This window comes from Zalophus californianus, chromosome 3 (genome assembly GCF_009762305.2).
Source record: "Zalophus californianus isolate mZalCal1 chromosome 3, mZalCal1.pri.v2, whole genome shotgun sequence".
Lineage (NCBI taxonomy): Eukaryota > Metazoa > Chordata > Mammalia > Carnivora > Otariidae > Zalophus > Zalophus californianus.
This window is the reverse complement of record NC_045597.1, coordinates 123,295,298-123,321,269: the sequence shown is the minus strand read 5'-3', so window position 1 is coordinate 123,321,269 and position 25,972 is coordinate 123,295,298. Positions and strand designations below refer to the sequence as shown.

At 36.8% G+C, this 25,972-nt stretch overlaps 1 protein-coding gene and 1 long non-coding RNA gene across 11 annotated transcripts in view; one reads left to right on the top strand and one right to left on the bottom strand.

Annotated features, from left to right (window-relative positions):
* The window catches only part of PKP4 (plakophilin 4), a 231,836-nt gene that overhangs the window by 151,564 nt on the left and 54,300 nt on the right, over positions 1-25,972 (bottom strand). For 9 of the 10 annotated variants that reach the window (XM_027588571.1, XM_027588575.1, XM_035726564.1 and 6 more), the window contains one exon: positions 10,741-10,877. In XM_027588571.1, coding sequence (XP_027444372.1) covers positions 10,741-10,872 — 132 coding nt within the window. In that variant the 5' untranslated portion in view covers positions 10,873-10,877. Of the gene's footprint in view, positions 1-10,523; positions 10,621-10,740; positions 10,879-25,972 lie in introns of those variants that run through there. The other variant, XM_027588577.1, reaches the window with a different exon arrangement.
* LOC113919454 lies at positions 7,753-9,525 on the top strand. Its single transcript, XR_003519010.1, has 3 exons — positions 7,753-7,879; positions 8,790-8,894; positions 9,461-9,525. It is a non-coding gene; the product is annotated as an uncharacterized LOC113919454 (long non-coding RNA).

Sequence of the window (25,972 nt, the reverse complement as noted above, 5' to 3'; positions counted from 1 at the left end):
TTATCTTTGATTTAATAGTTGCCACTATAATGCAGATATATTCCCATTATTTTAATTCATATTTCTGTGATTGTTACTGAGTTAAGAAAATTATTTCATGTGCATATTGGTCCTTTATATTCCTTCTGTTGTCAATTATCTGTTAATACCAAATACCCCTCTTTTCCTTACTCATTTGTAAGGAAATTACATTCATTTTATTCACTCATTCAACAGGTATCTGCTAAACTCCTGCTGCTTACCTTGTCTGGTGCTAAGGATACAAATCCAATTCTTTGTAGTCCAGAACACCTTTGGAAATTTCATTTAAGACCTTTACTAAGTGAGTATATATCTTAACATAAGATCACATTACCAATGTTGATATTTTAAGCACAATTAAAATAATGCTCCAAGAAAGATGATAACATGAATAGAAGTTTGTTCCCAGCTCAAACTGAAGATTTCTCGCCTTTTTTTTTTTTTTTTGGTCTTTACAAATTCAATAAGCCAACAAACCATGATTTAAGTATTCAGTATAAGTTTACAGGTTGCAAAACATCGTATGTGCTGAGACAAATGAAAAATGTCACTGAATTCTTAAATCAAACTCTCTACTGACAGGGCATTCTCCCTGTGGAGTGTCTAAAACATGTAAGCAGTTTAGCTACTATTATCAAAAGTGAATCAGAATTGTTAACAATGGCCAATAGTGGCGGTCACCAGAGTAACATATCCATCCATCCAAGGAGTATGTATGTAGCTTGTGGACCAGAGGAAGCAGGAGAGCACAGGAGAATAAATGCAAAATCAAATTGATAACATGTAATAACCCTTGATCCTTGGTTTGGAGTCTTAATTGAGTAAAAAAGATGCCCTAGTTATTTTATAACATGAATTTCTTATTGGTGAGTCTTAAATTTGGTTACTTCCTGAAGAAAACACATCTTCAATTATCAAAAAGGATACCAGGGTGCAAGGGTGAATATATCTCATGAGATTCTGAATACCTGAGAATATCCTTTTAATCCTTCACATCAGACGACTTAGATGGATGTAAAACTCTTGGATTACAAGCACTTTTCCTTCAACACTCTAAACACACTGTTCTATGTTCTTATATCTACTGTTTCAGCAAAGCTAGATCTCAGTCTGATTTTATCTTTTGCAGATAAATAATTTATTTTATCTGGATTCTTGTAGTTTTCTTCTCCTATATCTTTGTAAATATAAAATTTTGTCAAGGTTATTCCTAGACCAGTCTCTTTTCCATAGGTGATGCCTGGAATGTTATGACCCCTTCAAATCCATACACTCACAGCTTTACTTTCTGCTTAGAAAAAATTGTTTTAAAATTATATTTACATATTGCTTCTGTTCTAGCTACTATAAAATCTTTCTTGAGAACCTTCACAATGCTTACGTTAGATTCATTTTCTATAGCCTCTATGTCTAGTAACATTTATCATACCCTTTTTTTCTTTCCCTTTCCTTCATATTCCAAGATAACTTCTCAACTAATCTTGTGAATGGTTCATTTTTCTTCTGTATCCATTCTTCTCTTTATTGACTCCACTGCAGATTTTAATTGTCTAGTAAGTATCTCTGTACCATACCTGCCTAGATATGAATCTCAGATTCCCTCCTAATTCACTGGGTAAGTTTAGGCAAGTTAATCAACTTTCCCGAGTTTCAGTTTCCCTGTAAGTAGGGGCAATAATAACAACTGTCTGAATAATTCAGGGTTTTAGGTTAAAAGCAACAGAAAATGTCGTGGCTAATTTAAGGATTAAAAGCAATTTACTCAAACAATTTACCTGTATCATTTAAGACTATATATTTTCCCAAGTCTATTAAGATGGGAAAATGCATGGAATAAAGAAATTTGGATCAGATGTTCAGTGGCCAAAAAAATGGAGATTTTTCCAAAGCATTAACTCATAAAGTTGTGATAAGGAACACTGGAGATCATACATGTAAAGCACCTAGCACAATGCCTGGCACATGATAAGTAATAATGTTAGCTATTAGTCTCCTAATAGATTTCTACTCCATAGAGTTCACTGATTCTTATATCCTATCCTTGTGATAAAACCTTTTCCAAATTAATCATTTGTTTCCAATAATAGTGGTGGTAGCAGTGATGATGGTAGGGAGAGAAGAAAACAGCAGTCTGGCTGTACTAAAAAGCAGCAAACCCAGTAAAGCAATGGGGGGTCGGTCTTTGTGATCACAAAGGCAGGCCTGGCATAGACAGTCCACTGACCATTCTCCATCCTTTCTACTGGCCTTACAATAGAGCCCTCCAACTCTGACAATAGGGTGAATGTCTTCAAAGTTTTTAATGGGGAATCAAAAGAAGTTTTATCAAGGGTTCAGAAATTTAAAAAAATTCAACCAAATAAAACAGTTACACATCTGTAAAATGTTTTGCTTACTCTGTCATGCAAATCAAATAAGCTACATGTAACAGCATTCTGTTCAGTACACATAGTTATACAAATCTAAGTTTCCTATTCTTACCTACAGACCATCAAATCTTCTCATCAGCAGCTTAAAATAATGCCAACAGCAGCAATTACTAAGATACATTTTTCTACAAAATAGTTTAATAAGAATCCACTTTTTCATTATACTTTGCTAACTGAAGTAAGAGAAAAATCAAGATCCTGCTGTGAAGCGCTTCCATTATATAAAGAAAACAATATTCACCTTATTAAGAAACAAATGAGAAAATGGGGCAATGGAAAAACTCCAGCAAGCTTCTCCCCTTACAACAGTTATAGCTTTAAAGCAAGAAACATGTAAGGCAGCTAAGGTCATGAATGAAAAAAAGGAGGTGCCAATTTACTCTGCACTTGGGCAAGGCAGGTTTACTCTTTATTTTTTAAATAAAACAATTTATGAAAATACTTGCAAAGGGGAGAACTGTTTTTATGAACAGAACAACTTTATGATGGAAAGGAATTTCTAAAGGAAAAACAGAATGCAGAAATGCTAAGTATGAAGGAAATAGTAAGCCTTAATTCCCCTAGAATAGCGTAATAGAAGGCCCTATGCAGTGACTAAGGACCTTTATCTTGATTTAGGGTTTAGGAATGATTTGAGGAGAACTTGCAAATCAGATATATTTCCATTACAGAGGATGATACCACAGGATGAATACTTTCTGATGTCATGCTGCTCTACAGGAATTTTCATTTGTAAAAGTCTGCAAATTAAAATATAAATTAAAGAGCCTATACATTGAAAAATGCCTAGAGCTCCAATTTTTAAAGAAAAACTACATTTTCTTTCAAGAGCCAAGAGATTTCAATTCTAAGAAAACTATCTTTCAATTTATGATGGCCACATTCATCTCTGAAATATGATTTATATAGACTTTAACTGCATAACATGCATTTATCTTCAAGTTTCAATAATGTGCTCGTTCAAAGTGTTTGCAGACTGTTTCTATTACATGCAACCCCCGCATTAAGGTCTGAGTACATAAAAACTCGTAAGACTATAAGCTAAGGCAGAGATTTGTCTTCAAACTACTTGAAAAAAAAACAAACCTTAGGAATGTCTAAAATGAAATAATCATAACCGAAATTACTTTGCTGACGTACAAGCAGATCCAATCACTTTGGAAACAATACATTTATAATATATAAACAGATACAGTAAGACCATATGGACCCATTTCTGCCAAAGTAACAAAAATGGCAATTGAGAAATTGAAAGCGCTTTCACATGAAGACAGACTGTTTTGCTCTAGCTATGGAGTAAGTGCAGGGTTAGACCTGAGGGAAAAAGAATGTTTCCAAAATATTTTTCTCTCCAGAAATGATTCTAAAAAGAAAAACGATCACACAGTGTAGGGAATTCAGTGCTGAATGATCCTGTCACGCATTTAATCTCACGGACTCAGCAGTCAGTCATTTTAACTTTAATAGCATAAAGTTTGCATGTACAGGGCAGAAATTATATCCTATATTCATAGTTTAACTCTGAACAGTTATTGTTATTCAACTGAAAAGGAAATGATCATTTTAAACATACAAAGTCAGGCTTAACTTTAAGTGTTAATAAAGGAAAAATACTCTATTACTTTCAAATGTAAACAAAAGGTAATGCTAATTCAGTGGCAAAAACTGAAGTTAAAAATGCCTAAGTTAGCAAATTTATATAAAACTGATACAATATAATACATATCTATAGCCTGCTTAAATAAAAAAAGGGGCCAAAGTACACATTCTTGGATTTTGTGGTTCCATTAATGAATATTCATACTGTGTCAATTACTTCACATAAAAGTATACAATATGGTTTGTGCCTCTGCATTCTTCTGAGGGTGGAAACTATACGTAAGAGATCACCTTTGTAGGCCTCCTTACCATTCCTCCCCTCCCTTTCCTGGATAGAGTGCTTTGCTCACAGTAGGCTTTCAATCAATATTTTTTATTTAGTTAAAAACAAGCTAAAGCTAACTACAGCAGGACTGTAAGCATTTTTACACTCCCAGTTCATTAGCCCAATAAATATTTTTGGGCACCTACTATGTATTTCATGTCTGCATATGTGATCTAGCTATGTGTGAAAAGCCAGATGGAGTCTGTTCAAATTCCTGGAATTGAAGAGCTCTTCAAAACAAAACAAAACACACCAAAACAAAACAAATAAAACGTAGAGTCTTAATAAACCTAAAAAGATGTCTCCAACTGAATCAAACAGAACAAATACGCAGCTATTCGGGACGTACTTCTGGGACCTGTAAGACTGGGCAACTTTGCTAACAGGTCCAGCTGATCACTTATCAGGCTATCAAAAAACGTATATACTTGTTGCTAGCTAAGTTGGCAGTCTAATTTTTTATGTTGCAAGGACAATTTTTTTGCATACACTCACATACTGAATAAACCTGTTGGTCATACTCTGTTGTATTCCTTAACCACAGAGATACCTGAAATGGAGGATACCCTACACCATGAACACAGGGAACATTCTGAGCACAACAGACACAAGTGAAAAGGACCGATCTGAGAACGAGTGGCAGGATTCAGAATTTTTGAATCCAGGCCAAATAGTGTCACAAGAGCTCTGCCACTTGACCTCATGTTGAACCACATTTCCATAATATAAAGGAGGCAAAGCTGTAAAATTTGATGATCCCACAGAAATCACTAAGAAAAGATCCAATCTTACCTCATGTTTGATGATGCAGTTCAGGCATGGAAGACTTCATTATACGTTACATGGTAATTACAATTGCCAGGATAATTCAGTTACCAGTAGGAAAAATGACTAAGTTACTAAGAGGAAAAAGTCGAAGTTTTAGGCATTGTACTTACAGTGCTTTTAGCTAAGCACAAAACTATGCTTGTTTACGGTTGAAATAAAAATTCTGTCTTCTGCATGTGGTTGAGGTGTGTCAGAGAAAATGATTTCATTGTAAATAAACTGAGGGGCCAAATACAAGGAAGCTGCAAAGGCAGGTGCACAACAGTTGAGTTGTTTCAGTTTCGGAGGAATAAAGTAAATAATTGCACTGGAATTTGTTCAGTTCTGGGCATTCTGCCATACAGGAAGGGTGTGTAATTACTGAAGCTAACATATCCATGCAAAAATGAAGTAATATCAATAGGGCACAGTTGGTTCCAAAGTTCCTTATTCTATCTTCAAAAATTAAGGATCTTTAATGACTCTCATTTCACTCTTTGATATTTAAGTTTCACTTAAGTTAATACGGCTACACTGAAGGTAGAATTGAAATTCTCACTGAAGTCAGAAAATACTGCCTTGAGGCTTCTCTCTGAGAGCCTCACAAGTAAAGAAATTGCAATTTTCACTCATCAAAGATAACAAAAGAAATATATACAGTACCTACTTTAGGACTTCACCAGAGTAAGAAAACTATATGTAAAATGAGCATGTTTTACCAAATCTATTCTGTGCTTATGATTTCATGCTATCTGGATTAGCCTCAACCTTAAATGTGGTTTCCAAACTTCTTAAATCAGAAGCCAAAAATGAGAGTGCAGTTTGTGAGGGAACAGCAGAATGGAAGTTAAAGTAACTGCGTATGGCCAAGTTCATATAGAGATCTCAATAATGCAAGCAATTTTATGACAGAAGATAAAAGAGTGTAATAAATATTACGTGTGATTCTACAAAACGCAAATCAACTTGCATCCTATATAGAGCCATGAAATATGCTTGTTAACCCTATGATTGGCCAGATATGGTCTTTTAAAGAATTTCTATAGTCCCGATCACATCCTATCAGTTATAAAAACTACACTATATTCTCCCAACTGATAGTAAGGGCCTACACATGGCCTTTGGCTGTTTCCTTTGTGCCTGTGAAGGTAGCACACTGACACATCTAAGTTGCAGGGGGTGGCAGCAAAGCTCTGGATGAGCAGCCAGTGTCTTATCAAATTCCAATTCTTCCGCATCCAAATATTTACCAACCACTTCAAGGAGAAATCAATAATTTAAGCCTAAGGTTTTCACAGGAGGAGGCAGGGCCCTTTGTGGGCACCACATGTGGCCATATCTATTTATCTTACAACATGTAAGATACCAAGTTAGGACCAGACCATTCTTAAATTTGCCAGATACTTGAAAACTATCAGGATACAAAAAAATTCTTTGTTTCCAATATCTGTATTCATCATGGACTCCTGGATCCTTATTAAGGAGTTGAGCTGAGCAGGAAAACCTGTCCAATGCTGATCTTGATTACAGCCAACTGGTAGCTTCCATTTAACTGGCACTTCATGAAATTTTGGATTTGAGTTCAAGGGTCACATTATTTTGTTCTTCCCATGGGATGATTTTTACTTCTCTTAAAGCATGATCCTTGAAGAGATTTCTTCAGGGGTCACCTCTATCACTTGGTATACATGATGCTGGTAGATATTCTGTGACATTACCAAGATAAACCACATCCTCTTTTCCCTACATTTAATTTTCAGCTAAGCTGGACAGATGGGAAGTGAAATTCATAACACCTGTGTCATTTTTTGACCACTAATAGGAAATGAAATTTTAGTTTGCTCCATGCAGAGGTCAGATTTAATTCCTACTTCAATGTGGACACATTCAATTCAAATTGTCTTAAGGGTAAGAATATACCGTTGAGTAGCTACATTTCTCAGTGCTGTCTGTTGAGATTCTCTTGCTCAGTAATGCTATATGAATATGGTTACAGGTCCCATTATCTTCACAGTTAGTTGGTGACAAAGTAATCTGAGAGACAGTATTATTCAACCACTCCCTTTCTGAGCAATCATTTATTGCAAGTCTAATATCATTAAAGGCGCGGGGGGGGGGACCTGTAACATGTGTGTGAAACAATTATAAAACATGGCTCTGTTGTTAGGTGGCTGATTACATAATGCAAAGGAGCATACTAAGAGTTAAAGCAGTGGTATAAAGTGCTAAAGAGGAGGAGAGAGATCTGACTTCAGCTGGGGTACAAACAGCATCACAGAAGAGGCAGCACTTGAACAGAAGCAGGCTCCTTTCTATCTGCCAAAGAGCAAGGACTTTTTCTATAACTACACAGGTATGCACCTAAGTGATTGACATCAATGTAAAAGGTTATCACTTTACAAAAGGGAGAGAATATGAATCTCAACATTTTGTCAAGGAATAAAAAACAGCTTCTGCTTTGGGATCCTAGGGAAAGTGTGGCCCAGTAGAGGACGATTTAATTGTGGTTTTGACACCCCAAATCCAATTTCAGATATTAACAGACCAATGCTTTGTTAACAAGACTGCTTTGGTTGCTTGTGATTTCCTTCTCTACTACTTACTGCGAATTGCCCGGGGGGAGTACACGTGAGGTATTTCAGTGGCTTGGATGTACTTTTACTCAAGAAGAACCCAGACTTCTCCTCTCAAAATTCAGGTGTGTGTTAAAAGATATTACTTTCCAATTTTTTAACCAAGTGCCTTGACATTATGTTTGAGTTGCACTAAATCAGCATGTTGGTAAAATTTATTTTTACATGCTCTATTTCTTATAATACATACATAAGGCTGTTCTAATTTGTGAAACCAGCATGGTGAAGTTTTGAAAGTTTCATGCCATGCAGAAGTAAAATACAATCATAGCATAAACATAGCTCAATATACAAAAAGTTGTTTTATTTTCATATCACAGTCCAAAGAAGGCTCAGTGAATCCCTATACATATACTTAAAAATAGAACCACCAGTTCCTCCTAAGAGGCGCCTTTTCTTCTTAGGTAGAAATGCTGATTAAAATAGTAATATGAGCCCTTACTATGAGCACTTAGTAAGTGCCAGACACCACTGTAAGCATTTTACAATGGTTAATTTAATGTCCTCAATAACCATCACTGTTACCAATTTACAGAGGAGAAACTGAGACACAGAGAGGTTAAGAAATCTTCCTAAAATCACACAGAAAGTAGTGGGTGCAGTATAGGAACCCAGGCTATCTACTCAGTTGCACTGAAAGGGTCTCTTCCTTCTGTACCCAATGGAACATCCTTCCTGACACATGGCTGCCACCAAACAAGGTCTTTTCTTTGAGATCAGCGAAGCTCATGTTTTCACTCCATGGCTGTGAACATTGCGTTGTAGTGAGATTAAAAAAAAAAAAAATTATACCTCCCACCCAAGAATATTATTCTTTTGATACAATACATTATCAAGGACATTAACTATTCCATTGGGGCCTAATACAATTAAGAACGTCACATTCTGACTAGTTATTTTCAAATCAAATATATAAGATGAATAGTAACTAGCTTTTTAATTCCTAACTTTTCTGCGCTCTGTCTCATTGGGCAGATGATAGGAAGTGACATTTCAAGAAAGTCCTAAGAAGTTTCTACCCCATCTATAAAAAAATTAGAGGATCGTGCCTGGAAGTTCGAGTTGGCTATTTAAAATCAGGTGAATATCTTGGAACAAGAGATGGATATGGTCTTGGGTTGAATGAAATTCCGAGTACTAAGCACTGATAAACAATTTTAAAAGAAATTAAGCATGAAAATTGCAAACATATATTAGTGGACTCAAATTCTTAGAACAGGAATAGAAGAGTAGAGTATGGCCTCCCACTAACTAAATAATCTGGGACATATATGGTAATTCTTCTCTAAAATAGCAAATACCCGTATTCTTTTGGCTATCTTCAGAAACAGGAACCCTTCATGCTATCTCCCACAAATTATTCATTCAGAACACTATTTATCAACAAAAGACAGAATGTTGAAGTCATCTGAGGCTGTCAAGGAATTCCAGTGCCAAAATCATGACAGGTTTCCAATTTTCTTCAACATGCAGAGTATCATCTGGTCTCAAGGTACAAATGCAAAGCTCCTGTAGCTATGTTTTACTGAACACGGTTTCTAGCTTTAAGTCAGTTCTGGGTATTTTGATAAATTTACCATCACGTTTCACCAAAATGCGGAATACACTAACAGCTCAAAATAAATCAGAGTCTTCTCATTTTACAGCTCCTTAGGTCAAATCTCGACAACTATGAAGTGCAATAAGAAGAGTCCTTTTTTCCTCCCTAAAGGTGAGAGAAGCTTGGACAATCTATAGTTTAGTGGAAAATGAAAACAGTACTGGCTACAATTTTTGTATCTTCTCAAATTCTTAGTTTGTGGAATGTTTTGAAAACTTCAAATTTCAGCGGTGGAATGGAAAATATTTTGAAATCTTGCTACTAGAATAAGCTATGAAATCATTTTTCTTGAAAGCACAGCTCTAATGTCAAATATTCTGGGGTATTCTTTCACTCTACACAGTTAGCTCTAAGTTACAGCAAACAGTAAAATAATGAGGTCTTAAATATTCCTTTACTCTGCCATCATTAGTCGTCTGAACTGCTGATACTGAGTTTTGAAAGAATATTCCAGCAAATATACATCTAAGTTTATAACTCTTGAGAAGAAAAGAATCAGTGGTTTAATAAGGCTAAAAAAAAATGTAATATTAAATTATTTCCAACAGAAAAACCCACACAGAAGGCATATACGTTTCTTTTGTTTTGTTTTGCAGGGAGGGGGCAAAAAACAAAAAAAAACAAAAACCTATCCCTGGAGCTTTGAATTTACATTCACCTTATTAAGCTTTTGAATCTGAAGAAATTAAATTCAGGAATTCCAATTTCTCTAAGCACAAAAGATAAGATCTAATTTAGAAGGCTACTTGTATGTGAAGAATAAATAGCATTAAGTACCTTAAAAAAAAGTCAACATAAACATGACATTGAAGCAAACTGGCACAGTTTGACAAGTTTTAGAACACTAGCTCACAAAATGAATATACTTTGATTCAGACAAACACAACAAATATAGCCTTTATCCAAAAATCACAGAGACAACCCTATATAATACCTATTTTAAATTGTTAAAATGTTTAACATCTAAGGATATTACAGGCCTCAAGTTGCCAGAGTCCTGATAGAAAAGTCAGCAGTGTAAAATACGCTTCACAAGGCTTGGCGTGCATGCACACACTCTGCAATGTGGGGGAGACAGAGACACCAATCACCATCGATATTGTCCTTACTTGCAGACGCACAAGTATCCTGCATGTTCCGATTCTGACTGGCACCTGGAGCGGCTCTACGTGCCAGTCATCCCAATGTACTCAGGGATGTAAACACCTTATAATTAAAAAACGTGAAGGCATCAAGGACGTTAGACAAATTTAAAACACAACCAAAGATTAATTTTTAAAGGCATTGAAGAAATAATTGATTGCAAATTCCAGTAAGAGGATGTACCTGCTCCTTCACGGAAGCTAGAATAGTGGTGGCTGTGGTCTCGGGTTCCATGCCTGGGCCAGTGGAGGCAGCTTCCCGGCGGGTCTGTGGTTGCCCCTCCTCCACCGATGAGGCCTGCTCAGGAGCGGGCATTCCTCCTGCAAACAAGCAGGCAAAGAGTTAACACTTGTTCATGGGTTCCTATGCAGGAACAGGCAGGGACTGAGGATCTGCAGATGGTTCCTAGGAAATACTATAGACTTCTACGCACAAAGATCACAACTCCTTACAGCTATTTGATTTTCAAAAGGCAACATCTAGGGCCAAAAGTACAGCTGGTATGACTAAATACTAAAATAATAATAGTAGCAGTAGCGCTAATAATAATACTAAGAAAGTGTATAAACAACATCATAGCAAAAAAATGACATAAAAGTGTTGGGGAGGAGGGCTCTTAGTTAAAAATGTACTAAGGACAATAAAACTGTTAGAAGCTTGTTGAATTGCTGATTTTTCTAATCAGATAACCAGTACGTAGATATGATTATATCATGAAGCAAATAATAAATCTTCTAGATTGCTATAGGGGCCAGTTTGTAAATTCACATACAAGAAGACGTCTACAAATATGCAAATGCTTTACCAGTTACAGAAGAGGCTTATGCAATAGGGAAAAAAAAAAGGTCTAAAACTTGGGCCTGAAAATAAACAAGTCTCCTGTATTTAAAAGAAACGGAAGGCATTAATAATTAGAACAAGGATATCTTTGGTGTAGTATTATAGCTAACATGGTTTCCTTAGAAGAATCTGATTACCAAAAATGACAAAGGCAATGGAGTTGGTATTTAAAAAGGGTCTATTTCTCGGGTGCACAGCTTATAAAAGAATGAGTTCTAAAGCAAGAGACGGAGTGCCTCAATGCACCAAGAGTGATGTGTTTGCCAGACCACTGACCTGACAGGGATTTTTCATAAATTTGGAAGTCTGGGAAAAGATTCCCACCTAACATGTTGTAAATATTTTAGTAACTTGTTTACACAGCAGTGTGCTTGCTTGAGAGCGGTCTCTCGTACCATGAGATGAGTCCAATGCCTGGCGTATGTAACAGGTGTTTGATACATGTCTGCTGAATAAATGAGCATATAAATGAAGGACTGGCCATCTTTCCCACGTCTCCTGGCAATCATCAGGCAAACCTCACCAAGGGCTATGATATGCACGAGACCTTATTTGTTCAACGTGTTCTTCTGTAAGCTCATATATGGATATGTCAGACCATAAATATTGTTATTGACAATCTTCATAGTTTTCTCCTAAGAATTACCCTATTGTTATATTTTGATTTTTTTTATCAACTTCCACAATGTTCAATTCCATAGTATGATCTGGGAATTTTTTCCCCCATTCCCTCAAATTTCAGTATCAGCTTGCTTTTTCTAAAATCATCATCTATAAGAGAAGGGAAGATATATACATACCACCTGACCTCTCCCCAGCTCTCATCCTCACTCTTCTGACTTTCACGTTAGTGAAGGTGGGTTTGGGTTCCAGGCTTCTAACAGTAGTTGCTTTATACTTGCCATATTAATAGGCAGAAATGGGCAGTGAATGTGATGAGTGAGTGCTTTCCCTAATGCCAGCTTCATGAAGAGTCTGTATGCCTGCTCTAGCAGGTGAATTCTCTTTCATTTCTATGGTGCCCAAGTTTAGATGGAGTCTTACCTGCAAGGAGGAGGGTCTCCTCGAGTATGAGTAGAGGAGGAACTTCATTTAGTCTTGGAGTGAGTCTAGGATCAAAACCTAAGTGCCCTTGGACAAGTTACCATTGCTGAGCCCCACTTTCCTCCTTAAAAAAGGGCTTACTAATTCTTTCTACAGCATAATGGAAGGATTTTATGGGAATCTTTATTTTTTAGTATATGTAGGCTTGAGATATAAAATACACTTAAAATATCATCAACTGAATAAAATAGCCCGTTTCTGTATTTACTGGGTACTCACTATAAACAAGATATGAAGTCTATGAAGAAAAGAATGCCACACATAAAGATCTTAGATTAACATTTAAGGCAAGTAAAGATATGCAAGTATTCTATGCCACTGAAAAACTACACACCTTAAAATAAGCAGATGGTTGCAAAGAACAAAAATGTTACCATGCAACAGTGAAACAAATAATGCCAAGAATCAGAAATTTTAAATGTCAAGAGTATAATATCATGAAATACCAATGTGTAAGGAAAAGAGAAACAAATTCAGTGCACAAAGAAAATCTGAGAAAGGGAGAAAATAGAAACATCACTGGGGAAGTAATTATTAATTCTTTATATAAATAGGAAGAGCCTTACTGAAAGATGTAATTATATTACATCACTGTAAGTATACCACACTTATTTCATAGTATTTACTTTGATGATTCTTACTGTCCAGGATCAATATCAGATGAGCATTCTCCAAATACCACTCTGCCCACATGTGTAGGGGCCTAGGGGGTTTGGGCATAAGGCAGGGTCACTGACCATTAGCGCCTCATCACCTAGCTGAGGCAGCAAAATATTAATCAGATCAAGGCCAAGTAGAGCAAGATACAGCGATGGAATAACAATACCAAAGTTAATAGGTAGTGGCTGTGAAACACTTATGAATTTGTAAAAGAAACCAGTATCAGGCAGGAGAGGAGATTTTCATAGGCAGGGATGATATTTTTTGTTCTCTGATTCCTCAAAGACTGAAAGGTGTTGCAGGCAATAGCTAGCACTGCTGGACTGAAGAATGACCACGGTGCCCCTGCATACCTGAGGGTGAGACACTTCACTGCCCCTCATTTCTGGAACAGTCCCCAAATAACATAACCCAACACTGGGCAGAGGAGGGATGCCACAGTACTGACAAGTTCTAAACCTAGAAAGGTCTTCTATCCACTTTCTTGTAGTTCTCATAACAATTTAAGGAATCATAGGAACCAAGGTACAACTAGAGTCACAGGATAAGATTATTACTTTTTCCCATTAGCAAAGGAAAAGAAAAGCCACCAAAAAATAATGAGTGCTTCTATAGCAAAGGGACCGTGAGAAATAAGGCTTTGTGCTTCCTTCAATGACCTCAACTTGCCTGATTTGGACAAGCACATTCTAGGGACCTGAGAAAATCGAAGCATTTTGGGGACTCTGGAGAATCACAGGGAATGGTAGAGGTGCCAGAAAACTGGAAGCAGGAAAATGCCATTGCTGTTTTTGAAAAAAGAAAGTAGACTCTCTTCACGTCATAAACTAGAGAGCTAGACATAGATCTTAGGTGAGATTCTTAAAAGGATTTTATCCAAGAGATGATCTGTGAGAACCAGAAAGGGGCACAACAAAGAAAAGTCATGTTAAGCTGTTCTAATTTCTGTCTTTGGCAGTGTAACCATGGAAATGTAGTGCGTCTAAACTCCAGTGAGGCATGTATATTAGAAGTCCCCCACGATATTATAATCATCAGAGAACTGCGGCTGGCACAGGGCAACTGCTGACTCTCGCAGCCTGAAAATGTCTGAAGGAAACATATCTTCCTACAAAGGTTTCTAATGTAATGCCAGAGAACTTTGTTCTTGACCCAATCCTAACCAAATTTAGCTATAATGTAAATAATACACAGGCATGCTCAAATTCTTCAGTGACTATGAATACTGAATTAATCCATATAATAAAATTAAAATACAGAAAAGATTGCTATACTGCAATAATGAGCTACCTCTATGAGATAAAAACAACGGGAATAAATGTGGGGTCTTATATTGAGGTTAGCTTAGCAGCACGCTAGGGAAAAGATCTAGGGACTTCAGGTTCAAGAGCAGAATGAGTGAACCATGCATGAGACAAAGCTGCTCCAAAGACAAGGTGATTTTATACTGTGTTGGTATCAGTATTTAAGATGACAGGAAGACGGGGACATGTTAGTGTACACCTCTCCTTCAGGCTCCTTGGGACACGTCCAGGTCCAGTTACAGACGGCACATTTGCAGAAGCAGATGCAAATGTATCCATTCAGGGGAGGATGAGTAGGACGGTCAAAGTATTCAGTCATTCTTACCAGGCACAGGAACAGGGACAAAATGAATGACAGCTCCTACTCCATAGGAGCTCAGACCTTAGTGGGGGGGTGGGAGTTGGGGGACATGGGAAGGGCAGCTAACAGAACAAGAAGAGTAAGTCTGAGCTCAAGAAGAGAAGGACTATGCAGACAAGCAGATGTCTATAAACCTCTGAAGGGCTGCTATTGACGAACAAGGTTAGACATTTTAGGTAATGATCCTAAGAGCTGGATCAAAAACTAATGGTTTTGTGACAAACTTGTATTTGCCTTTATTATTACTGTCTTTGTACTTTTAATCAAATTTGGCTAATCATTATATTGTTTTTAATCAAAATTAAAAGTTGAGCCAGGAGAGGAAGCTCAGGACAGGCTTTCCTTTCGGAGTAAATATTCAAGTGTCCGAGGCAGACACTAAGATAAGACAACTTCTACACTCTGAATTGATGTGAGTGTTCCTCAGTTTTTGGAATGTTGTCTATCATTTCACAGCTATCTGTTAAAAGGCACCTGCAGGGCAGGAAGCTGTGCTTTTTCTGAAGGCATGATAGACACTGGAAATCTTAGTGCTGTTTCTCTGTCTGGCTGTACAAACCTGAGATGAGGTTGTGACCAACTCTACAAGTGTCTTCTCATTTTATCCCAGGCTTTACTTACTAAATTTCCTCTTGCCCAGGTCTATTTTTAACATTCTGTTGAACTGCATTCTTTTGCACCTTGTAAAAACACTTTTTGGAAGGCAGACTCTGTACTTTCACTATCATCTTTATTGAAGACAAAGAAGCTTTTATGTGCAACTATTAGTATTTGTGTATGTGTGTGTATCTCAATCTTACAGTGAACTATCATTGAGTAATGGGAAATTTTTCTGCCCAAGGTTGCAGGCTAGATACATTCAAGACTGAGTACTGAATCTTGAGAATGTAGATGTAATAAATGCAGGGTATGGATGTAACATTCAGCTATGCATGTAATATATATGGACAAAGCCTATGACTCAATATCTATAATCACTTTTATCACAGATGATACTAATCCACAAAATTGTCTCTGTGCTAAATCTTTCTGGGATAGAAGATCAACTACATACTGTATTTTCCTCTATTTACTCATTTCTACTCTCCTTACTGACAATTTTTGGCCAAAGTATACTAAGTATACTTTGTTTCATCTTATCCAGTGATATAAACTGGAGTCTATGTATTTTTCTCTCCTCTTTTGCATTAGTATTTTGGACTATGACATATCTTGTGACTTTTTTTTTTTTTTTTTAAGATTTTACTTATTTGACAGAGAGAGACACAGTGAGAAAGGGATCACAAGCAGGGGGGAGAGGGAGAGGGAGAAGCAGGCTCCTGGCTGAGCAGGAAGCCCGATGTGGGACTTGATCCTAGGACCCTGGGATCATGACCTGAGCCGAAGGCAGACACTTAATGACTGAGCCATCCAGGTGCCCCTCTCATGACTTCATTTTGAATGCTCAGAAAATGCTGTGATGATTGATGACAACCATTTCAAAACTGATAGGACAAATAATGATGCCTAAGAACAAATTAAGAAAAATAATAAAGGACAGAAAATAAGCACGATTATTTAAGTTTTATTCAAACCAAGATATTAATAATACAGGATAATAAACATTTTGGAATAAGCATCAGATGAACAAAATACTGCAATAGTAAAAACAGAAAAAAATCACTGAGTATCCTATGTAGTAAAGACAAGTTTCTTTGCTTTACTTATAATGAAACTGGAACTACAGAAGAATGAGGTACTGGGAAATCAGGAATATGCGCCAGAAGTTAAACACCTTCAGGACCATATGGAATCTATTCTAGAATTCTAAAAGGAGTACTAGATGAACTTTTCACAGTTAGAGTTTTAAAATATCCTAGAAGTAAGAACCATTTCTAAAATCTGCAACTCTTTAGGAAGCTTACAGATAGTTACATACTAAACTTCTAATCAGAGAGTTCATCCAAAAAATTGAAACTTCTTGGCAAGAATTTGTTTAGAAGGGAGCTATATGCCAAACAGCAGAGTAATTCTAGAGAATAAACTATATACAGCAGTTAAGTGTTTTGGCTTATGGATTTTACAATCAAAAGATCAGCACAAGATAACCTGATATTTTAAAAAAGGCAAAAGGTGTAAACAGACTTTTCAGAGAAGAGGAAATCTAGGTGGCCAAAAATAAGGTGCTCAACCTCATTAGTAACTAGAAAAATACAAATTCATACTACAGTGAGATATCAATAAACAACCCCCAGAATGACAAAACATTTATCAATATCAAATTCTGGTGAAGATGTAGAACAATAGTAAATATCGCAGGCTGCTGATCAGTATGTAAAGGAGCCATCACTTGGGAATACATTTTGGCACCTATCTAGTTGAGCTGCTGATACATATATTCCATAGCCCACTAATTCCATTCCTGATTATATAGAGATATTCTTGCACACAAACACTGGAGAATCATGTAAGTCAGGTCATGGCAGCACTCTATGGAAGCTCTGAATTGTAAACAACCTGAATGACAACAGTGAAATGTGTAAATACATTGTGGTATAGTCATGCACTGTGTTTCCATCTATAAAAACAAGTGAACAACAGCGCTATACAACAAGAATGACTCTTAGAAGTATACTGTTGAATAAAAGAAGTCACAAAAGAATACAAACAGTAGAATTCCATTTAGGTAAAGTTTAAAAAATAGGCAAGATAAAACTGTTTATTAAGGATGCACTTGTAGGAAATGACTATCAAAGTCAAAGGAGTGGTTACTTCTGCAAGGAAGATGCAGATTGTGATTTTAGAGAGGACATTAAGAACTTTTGGAGTGCTGGACTGGTATGGGCAATTATTAACGGATATTTTAGCTCTTTAATGTCTTTTAGCTGTATATACATTTTATGAACTTTTCTATAGTTTTTTTCATGAAAAAGGAAAAATATTAATATACCAGAACAAACTTATATGATAAATTCTTATCAGATGTGATCTGTAAATAGAAAAATTTAGAGTATTTATAAATAGAATGCAATACTGTTTAACAGCTCAAATACTAAAGGCTATCCATTTTTAAGAGAACTGATCTACTTCTGGTTCTAAAACTACACTAAAAAAAGACACTAAATTGTATAACTCATAAATGTCTTGAAGGTATTTATTTCAATTAAAAAAAGGGTCTTACACTACAAAATAAAATGTCTGCAACCCCATATACCATTCACTAATAATTTTTGAAAATAAAACACGTAGTTAATACATAACATCAGGCTCAACACTGCTCACACCTCCAGGCAACAGTTCACATTGTGTTCTATATGAATGACGCTCCCTGGAGTGTGCAGAGTGTGGACACGGTTCCTGTAACACAGATAAACATTGAAAAACTGTTAATAAAACCAAAAAGTATCTTATTTGTTATGGACAGCTAAGAAGGAAAAATGGAAATTTCTTTTTGGAAAATCTTACAGGTTCACCTTGTAGGATTTGGGATCTGTTACACAGATGAGGAAAAAGAAGAAGCCTGGAATGTTAAGGGCTGATAAAAAGACAGGTTGATAAAAAGATGGGGGTAATCAAAAGGCTAAGAATGTAATTAAAGCTGAGGGGTGATGACTGGATCAAAAGGCATGATGAGCATACATTTCTACTCTTTTCCAACTCAAAACACCATGAAATGACAGAAAAGGCCTTTTTCTTTTTTAAAATAAGAAAATTAGTCTAGAAATTTTAGAACTGACACCAGTGTGCTAAAAAGTCAGAAAAATAATGACTATAAACCTATGGCAAAATGCCAGAGGGAACCATAGCACCAAACAGAAGAGGGACTGCTTTGGAGCAGGTTCGAGTGGGGGTGGGGGGTAGGCTGCACACTCAGGCTACTCAGATACCAGGTCCTAGGTTCTCAGGTCAGGGTCAAGATCAGATGATCAAGGGTAGAGCTAGTGCAGCAGGGTGGTCTGCCCTTGTCCTGGACATGCTCAAACAGTTGCCAAGATCAAAGGAGGAGTTGATCCAGACAGAGCAGGGCCTCAGTCAGCTACTGATGCCCAGAAGGGACCAATTCCCTAAACAGGGAAAGTAAAGTGAAGTATGTAGAAATAACATTTAATGAAGCTTTACTTACTTACTTACTTATTTATATAGGGGTGGGGGGGGCAGCAGAAGAGGGAGAGAGAGAATCTTAAGCAGGCTCCACACCCAGACTTAATCTCACAATCCTGAGATCATGACCTGAGCTGAAATCAAGAGCTGGACGCTTACCTGAGCCACCCAGTTGTGCCTGAATGAAGCTGTTTTTAAATTGAAAGCTGTGTACATTAAGGAGAAACAGCCAGAGACCTTGAAATAAAGTTATAGGATAAAAATAAAAATCTCAATCAATGGAATAAAGAGAACAAATTTTTTTTTTCAAAATTGAGGGGCGCCTGGGTGGCTCAGTCAGTTAGGTGTGGGACTCTTGGTTTCAGCTCAGGTTGTGATCTCAGGGTCATGAGATCAAGCCCCGAGTGGAGTAGGCTTGAGTTTCTCTCACCCTCTCCCCTCGCCCACCAAGCATGTGTGGGTGTGTGTGCACTCTCTCTCTCTCTTTTTTTTAAGAGTATTTCATAAGAAGGGCACCTGACTGGCTCAGTCTGTAAGGCATGTGACTCTTGATCTTGGGATTGTGAATAGAGTCCCAAGTGGATGTAAAGATTACTTAAAAACAAAATGTATTGCATAAGAATGATCTAAATCATTCAGAAACTTAAAAAAAAAAAGAAAGAAAAAAGATGAAAAAGATAAAAGAAGTTTGGAGACTAGAGACTAGTTCAGGGTTATAATTATTTACCAGTAATAGTACTAGGAAGAGAGAAAAAAAGAAGAGAAATACTAAAAGAAATAAAAATTTCTCAGAGCTGAAAACTAATCATTTAAAATGGGTCAATAAATGAACAAAATGAAATGAACTATATCTAGACACAATCCACAAACGTAACGTAAGAGCATGTTAAGACATACTGGGACTCAGGGGAGTTTGGCTTCCACAATCTTTAAAGGAAGTTCTGCAACCAAATAACATATACGACAGAAGAAGGATCAGGACACAAAAAACAGTGCTAAGCAAATAATTCAGACAACTGAAAATTAAAGTCTAAATAAACTGCCCATGATATCAACATGAGAGGGGTGAGAAGCTGAAGAAAATAAAATTGTACTGATGTTCTAATTTAACCTAGTGGGAAGAAATACATACAGAGTATGTGAGCACAGGTGAGCACTGCCTTTGCTGGTCCCCTCAGGAAGAGGCAGAACCCACTGCTCACCCCTTGAATGTGGGGCTGGCCTCTGGGGACTCACAAAATGTGGCCAATGTAGATCGTGTGCAACACTTGAGGCTAGGTCTAAGAGGCCTTGAGCTTCTTCTTCTTCTTTGGGAATCTTGAAATCACTATGCTGTGAAAGAGCTCAGGATTAAAAGATGCCACGTAGACAGAGGCTCCGTACTCCCAGCCACTCTGGCCAATACCTCAGAATATGTAAGACAGGCCATCTTAGAAAGTCCTGCCCTGACTAAGTATCCAGCTTACTGGAGCCACCTGAGTGAGCCCAGGCAAGATCAGCAGAAGAACCTCTTTACTAACCAAGATTTGTGTGAAATTTAAAAACCATTGTTTGAGTCACTGAGATTTAAGAGGGCTTGTTACATGATAGGCAAGTGAAACTAATACAACCACTAATGAGGATAGGGAAAAAAAATTAGCTTACATTTTTAAGAATCATAAGATTAAAAAATTATATTTTTCATGCTGAATTATAAAGATATAATTTATTTAAAGCATTATTGATCTTCCACTTATTACGTACTACACTATAAACTAGATGTTATTGAGAGTATAATGATGAATAAGACCCTGGCCTCCAATCCAATTTACAGTCTAAAGGGACTGTCTAAAGGGAAGACAAATAAAAGAGCAACTACAATAAAATGCAGCTTGAGATAAACAAGGCAGTAAGAGCTCAAACACGAAGGCAGACGCTCAAAGAAGGGTTTCAAAAGACATGAATAAATGGGGATGCTATACCAGGTGCAGCAGAAGGACCCAGGTGGAGAAAAGCCCACCAGAATGTATTAATTAATTTTATTAAGCTTTTACATTTAAAAATTTGCTTTAGGTTCAATAGATTACTCAAAAACCTCCCTAGACTACTGTTTCATATCATTTGCAATTAAGACTATCTAAGCCATATCAAATCTCAAGCTGTTTAAATAAAAGATTTGTTTTTATCATTAGTTTTTCATATCAAATGCTAGTGTTAACAAAGATTAAAAACTAATGAAATCACTAACACAGCACATATGGGGATTTTGAAATATTGTAATTTATAAGTGAATTACTAGAGGCAATAAAAATAATGTAAAATTGTTTAATTAAGGACTTGGGCATTTAATAATATTTATAAGGTCTATTAAAGATAAAAGTATACAACCTAGTAACAAAGTAACAACCTGCTATCTTATGCAGTGGTTGTCTTTTTAGTTCATTATATTGATTTTTCTTTTTACATGGACTAGCTAAATGATTTTTCAGTGTCTTGGGATTTATACTAAACTGTCTAACTGATAATAACCTAGTTCTGTATTAGATTTCTTAGAGGTTCTGCATTAGACTTCTATTTAAATTATACATTCATTTGTCACTTGAAAAATTCCATTTAAAATTTAAAATTCTAAAAATATGCTCCACAAATGACTTCTAGTTCATCAAAAACAAGGTTCCTGTGATTAGTACCTCTGGGAAATACTAGAGAGCCTGTTTCCTCTGAAGATCCCTAAAAACCTTTTCTTTTTTTAAATTTTAATTAATAATTAATTTTTAAAATTTTTTTAAATTTTATTTTATTATGTTATGTTAGTCACCACACCTTACACATCATTAGTTTTTGATGTAGTGGTCCATGATTCATTGTTTGCGTGTAACACCCAGTGCTCCATGCAGAACGTGCCCTCCTTAATACCCATCTAACGGGTATTCTGTGGACCAGTTACACTGGCAGCACTTTAGAACTTGTAAGAAATGCAGAATTTTCAGGCCCCACCCGAGACCTACTGAATCAGAATCTTCATGTGAATAAGATCCATATTGTACACAATCTTCAAGTTTAAGCAGCAGCAGTACAGAGCATTTTAAAAACTTTGCGAAATCTTAAAGTCAATGAACCTGTTTAATCACATCTTACTCAGTATTGAACACTTATTTGACCCCTACGCTTTTTGAGGGTCACCTAGTACCATTTTGAGGAACGTACTTTGAGAACTTCCACAATATAATAATCATTATTATTAATGAGCAAATGTAGCTAGAAAGAGGTATTGTTCCATTCTTCACATTAAAATTGGGCTCTCCCCAGCTTTTCCAGTGATGTCAGTTTATTAAAAGAAAAACATTAATTAAGTACTTTTAAGAAAATGGGAAAGAAAAATTTAAGCTCTTTTCAATAAAGATTCCTGCCAACAAAATTAAGCATGAAATTGTGTTTTGGCTGTAAGTTGGGTAACAATTTCTTGGAAAACTTAATTTCTAAATTAAGGAATAAATGATTTTCCAGAAAAAGAACCAGGCCAGGTGTGAGTTTTAATTATATTTTTCATGCTCGCCTCATGAACACTCATGTGGAAAAGGCTAGGTATATATAGTGCATACTGGTGTTTTGGTTGGAAAAATCAACTCTCCATCTGAGATATAACAATTTGCTTAAAAGGTGTCTAGTTTGGGACAGATGTTAATCTATAAGATGTCTAACTGAAAGTACAGGTGAAAAAGAAAAGTTGACAGTTTTGAATTAGAGTATCATCAAAAATACTGATTTTATACATGTTCAAAGTCACTTTTAATAATGCTGATTTAGGGGCACCTGGGTGGCTCAGTCTGTTAAGCATCTGCCTTTGACTCAGCAGGGAGTCTGATTCTCCTTCTCTCTCTGCCCCACCCCTCGCTCGTGCTTTCTCTCTCACTCTCTCAAATAAATAAAATCTTTAAAAAAATAATAATGCTGATTTAAACAATGATGCATCTAATGATTTCCAATTTCATACCAGTTATTTAGTGTAAAACGGAAAATTTTAGGCATCAAAAATAAAGTACAGGAGATTAATAAATGTACTAAGAATCCTTTCTTTCTGTTCCCGTTGTCAGCAAGTTTGTTAGAGAACTGATAGCTGTCTTTCAGTCTCATTTATTCAGTTTAGATTCTGTATGTTTAATGCTATATTTTGTTTCCAAGAAGGCAAACACATTTTCACACTTAACACCTCCAAATAGCTTTTTGAAGAAAGCACAAGAAAAAATACCAACCATTACAAAGTTTCTAGAATTTTGTTGATTACAGACGGCCCATCAGTGTAATTTCCAATTCAGTGTTCTGTATCCCTCAACCATACACTCTAGGTTCAGTGAGAGCAGGGACTATTTTCATCTGTATCACCACTGTATCCTCAGCAGCAATAAAAGTGCCTGAAACATAGTAGGTGTTCAACAGAGTTTGTTCAGTCCAATGAAACAAACGGAGGGAAAGAATGGCAGTATACTGTGTTCCCACTGAAGTGACATTTACATGGCAGGGAGTGTCAGGTTTCAGAACCATCAGGATGCTGAAGGAGCTCACACAGTCTAGCAGGAAAGAAAGGAATAAAAACAGTGTGATGAATGCAACAGTAAAGACACATAAAACATACCACCGTCGGAGGGTCATCAGGGAAGACGACAGTTACCGCAAAGACAGAGAAGTAGACGAGAATGCTAACGGTCTAACCTTGGGGTGGGAGGGAGTAGGTAGGGAAAGAGAGGGAGAAAACTCTGGAGATGAGAAGATGAAGGAACCATGATGGCAGGGAAGGGATGAACTGCCTCACATGATGGTGAAAGTTGAGCAAACAGTTTGACTGAGTCTGAGGCCTCTGCCCCAGGGAAGGTGGGAATGTGACCTGGAGTTCAATATTACAGATGAGGAGGAATGGAAGAGAGGAAAATAAAAACTAGATGGTGTCAACTTGGGAGAACAGAAAAACATCTGAAAGGTTCAGTGAAGAGCTAGAAAGCAACTGTGGGGAACGGAGTAACTGCACTTAAGAACATGCCAGGGAGAACCTGTAAGAAAAAAACCATTCTTCCTTCCTCAAGGTGCCAAGTCCCTGGGGATACAATGATAAATATAATCCCAGGAAACCCTGTCTCTCATTGTCCAGGTGGTCTGCTGAAGGAGACTACAAGGAGTGCCCAAGTACCGCTATATCCTCTTGGCTTCAATATCCTCACAGGGCACACTCAGATGTGACAGCGAGCTGCTCCTCAAGATCCAGAGAAAAGGAAGATAGGGCTGCTCCCAGGAGAAGAAATTTAGAAAAATCAATAAGGGTAAGATTGGATATGGGCGGAAATAAGCTAAGAACCAGTAAATGTGTTTTTCTCAAGAACTTTATAAAATAATCAAGGAAAAGATCTTAACATCCAGCCCAGAATCAGAATGTGATTATGATCCAGCGTGTGTGATTACCATCAGAACTGGAGAAGGGAACAGTCGGTATGAATCCCAGGAAAGGAAAACCAAGATTCTGGCTCTGTCTGGGGAAGTAAAAAATAGGAGATCTTCTCTGAAAGGGAAAGAAACAGTCCTGAAATGGATTCTCTCTGGTAACTCTCTCTTCACCTTTGACAGGACTCTAGGTTCACAACTCCAACAGCTACCTTGAGGGCCAGAAGGGAGAAAGAAGTCTGTCTGTCCAACACGGACATTTTGGTAATTATGAATTAATAAATTAGCACTCTGGTTAATACATTAGTCCTCATTCTTAGAACCAAAACACTGGACAGGCTCAGGACTGCAGTGACTTCCAAGCTCCATGGTGTGATTGTGGGGAAGCCTCATTTCTACCACTATTTGTCCTCCCCAGACAACAATCCAGTTGAGTGGTTACTCGTTCTGATTCAGAAATTTAAGAAAAGTTAGTCACCATGAGTAACATACATCTGTTAGTCACTCTAGAACAGGATGAAAACAGCTACATGCTTACAGAGCTGCCTAGGAACGTTTTCTATGCCAACTGTTCCACAAATCTCTACCAATGCTGTGCGTTTGCAATGTCTGTGCGTTGCACTGCCAACATATACATGTTAAACCAGACTCTTTCAACATTGATTAGTTTAAATCAACTTTTGCAGAACCATACCTTAATTTTGAGATACCATTTATGTCTAATAATCCGTTTTAAAATTTTGCTTTAAAAAAAAAGTGCGGGCCGCCCGGTTGGCTCAGTCAGTTGGACGTCTGCCTTGGGCTCATGTCATGATCCCAGGGTCCTGGGACGGAGCCCCACATTGGGAGTCTGCTTCTTCCTCTCCCTCTGCCCCACTCCCTGCTCCTTCTCTCTCTCTCTTGCTCACTCACTCTCTCTCAAATAAATAAAATCTTGAAAAAAAAAGTGCATTTCATCATTTGAAGGACAATTTTAAACCAAGAATGAGGATAACATGGTTCAGTACTACAAACATGATATCCAGAAAGCACCTAGGCAATCACATCTATTTTATACATGTTTTAAATAAAGCCTATCATTAAAATTCACAGTGCTTTGTGTGTTAGAATTCATATCATGTCATTTCTCTTGCCTTTAATCCTACCCATTTTTATGATTAAATATGCTTTATTTAGGATTTTTTTAAACACCCAGTGCGACTGATTCAGAGTGGGTATCTATTATGCCTAGCTTGTGTTTACATATTCTCCTATTTCATGTGTAAAATTTAAATGGCGTGTCTCAGTCACAGGAAAGGTAAATAAGTGTTTTCTGTTTGAAAACTTTGACAAAAATAAAATTGCACAGTGGAAGTTTCACTTTGAAAATGTCTTCCTAACTGGCTTCAGTGTGTCTGTCTACCTCCCTCATCTTACTCTCACATTTCCAGAAGGAAATTCAATTGGGTGACACACTTAACTCAGCAAATGTTATTCATCAGATAAATAATACATTAAATTGTTCAAAGTTACAGCAAATTCTCCAACTTGCTAATTTCTTCCAAACATTTGTTTGGAGGTACTGGTAAGTTTTAGCATTTAAATCAAATTGTGTATCTCAAATTAACTGAAAAGCATACCTTTGTTCAACTTATTACAGTATGTATAAAAAAAATAA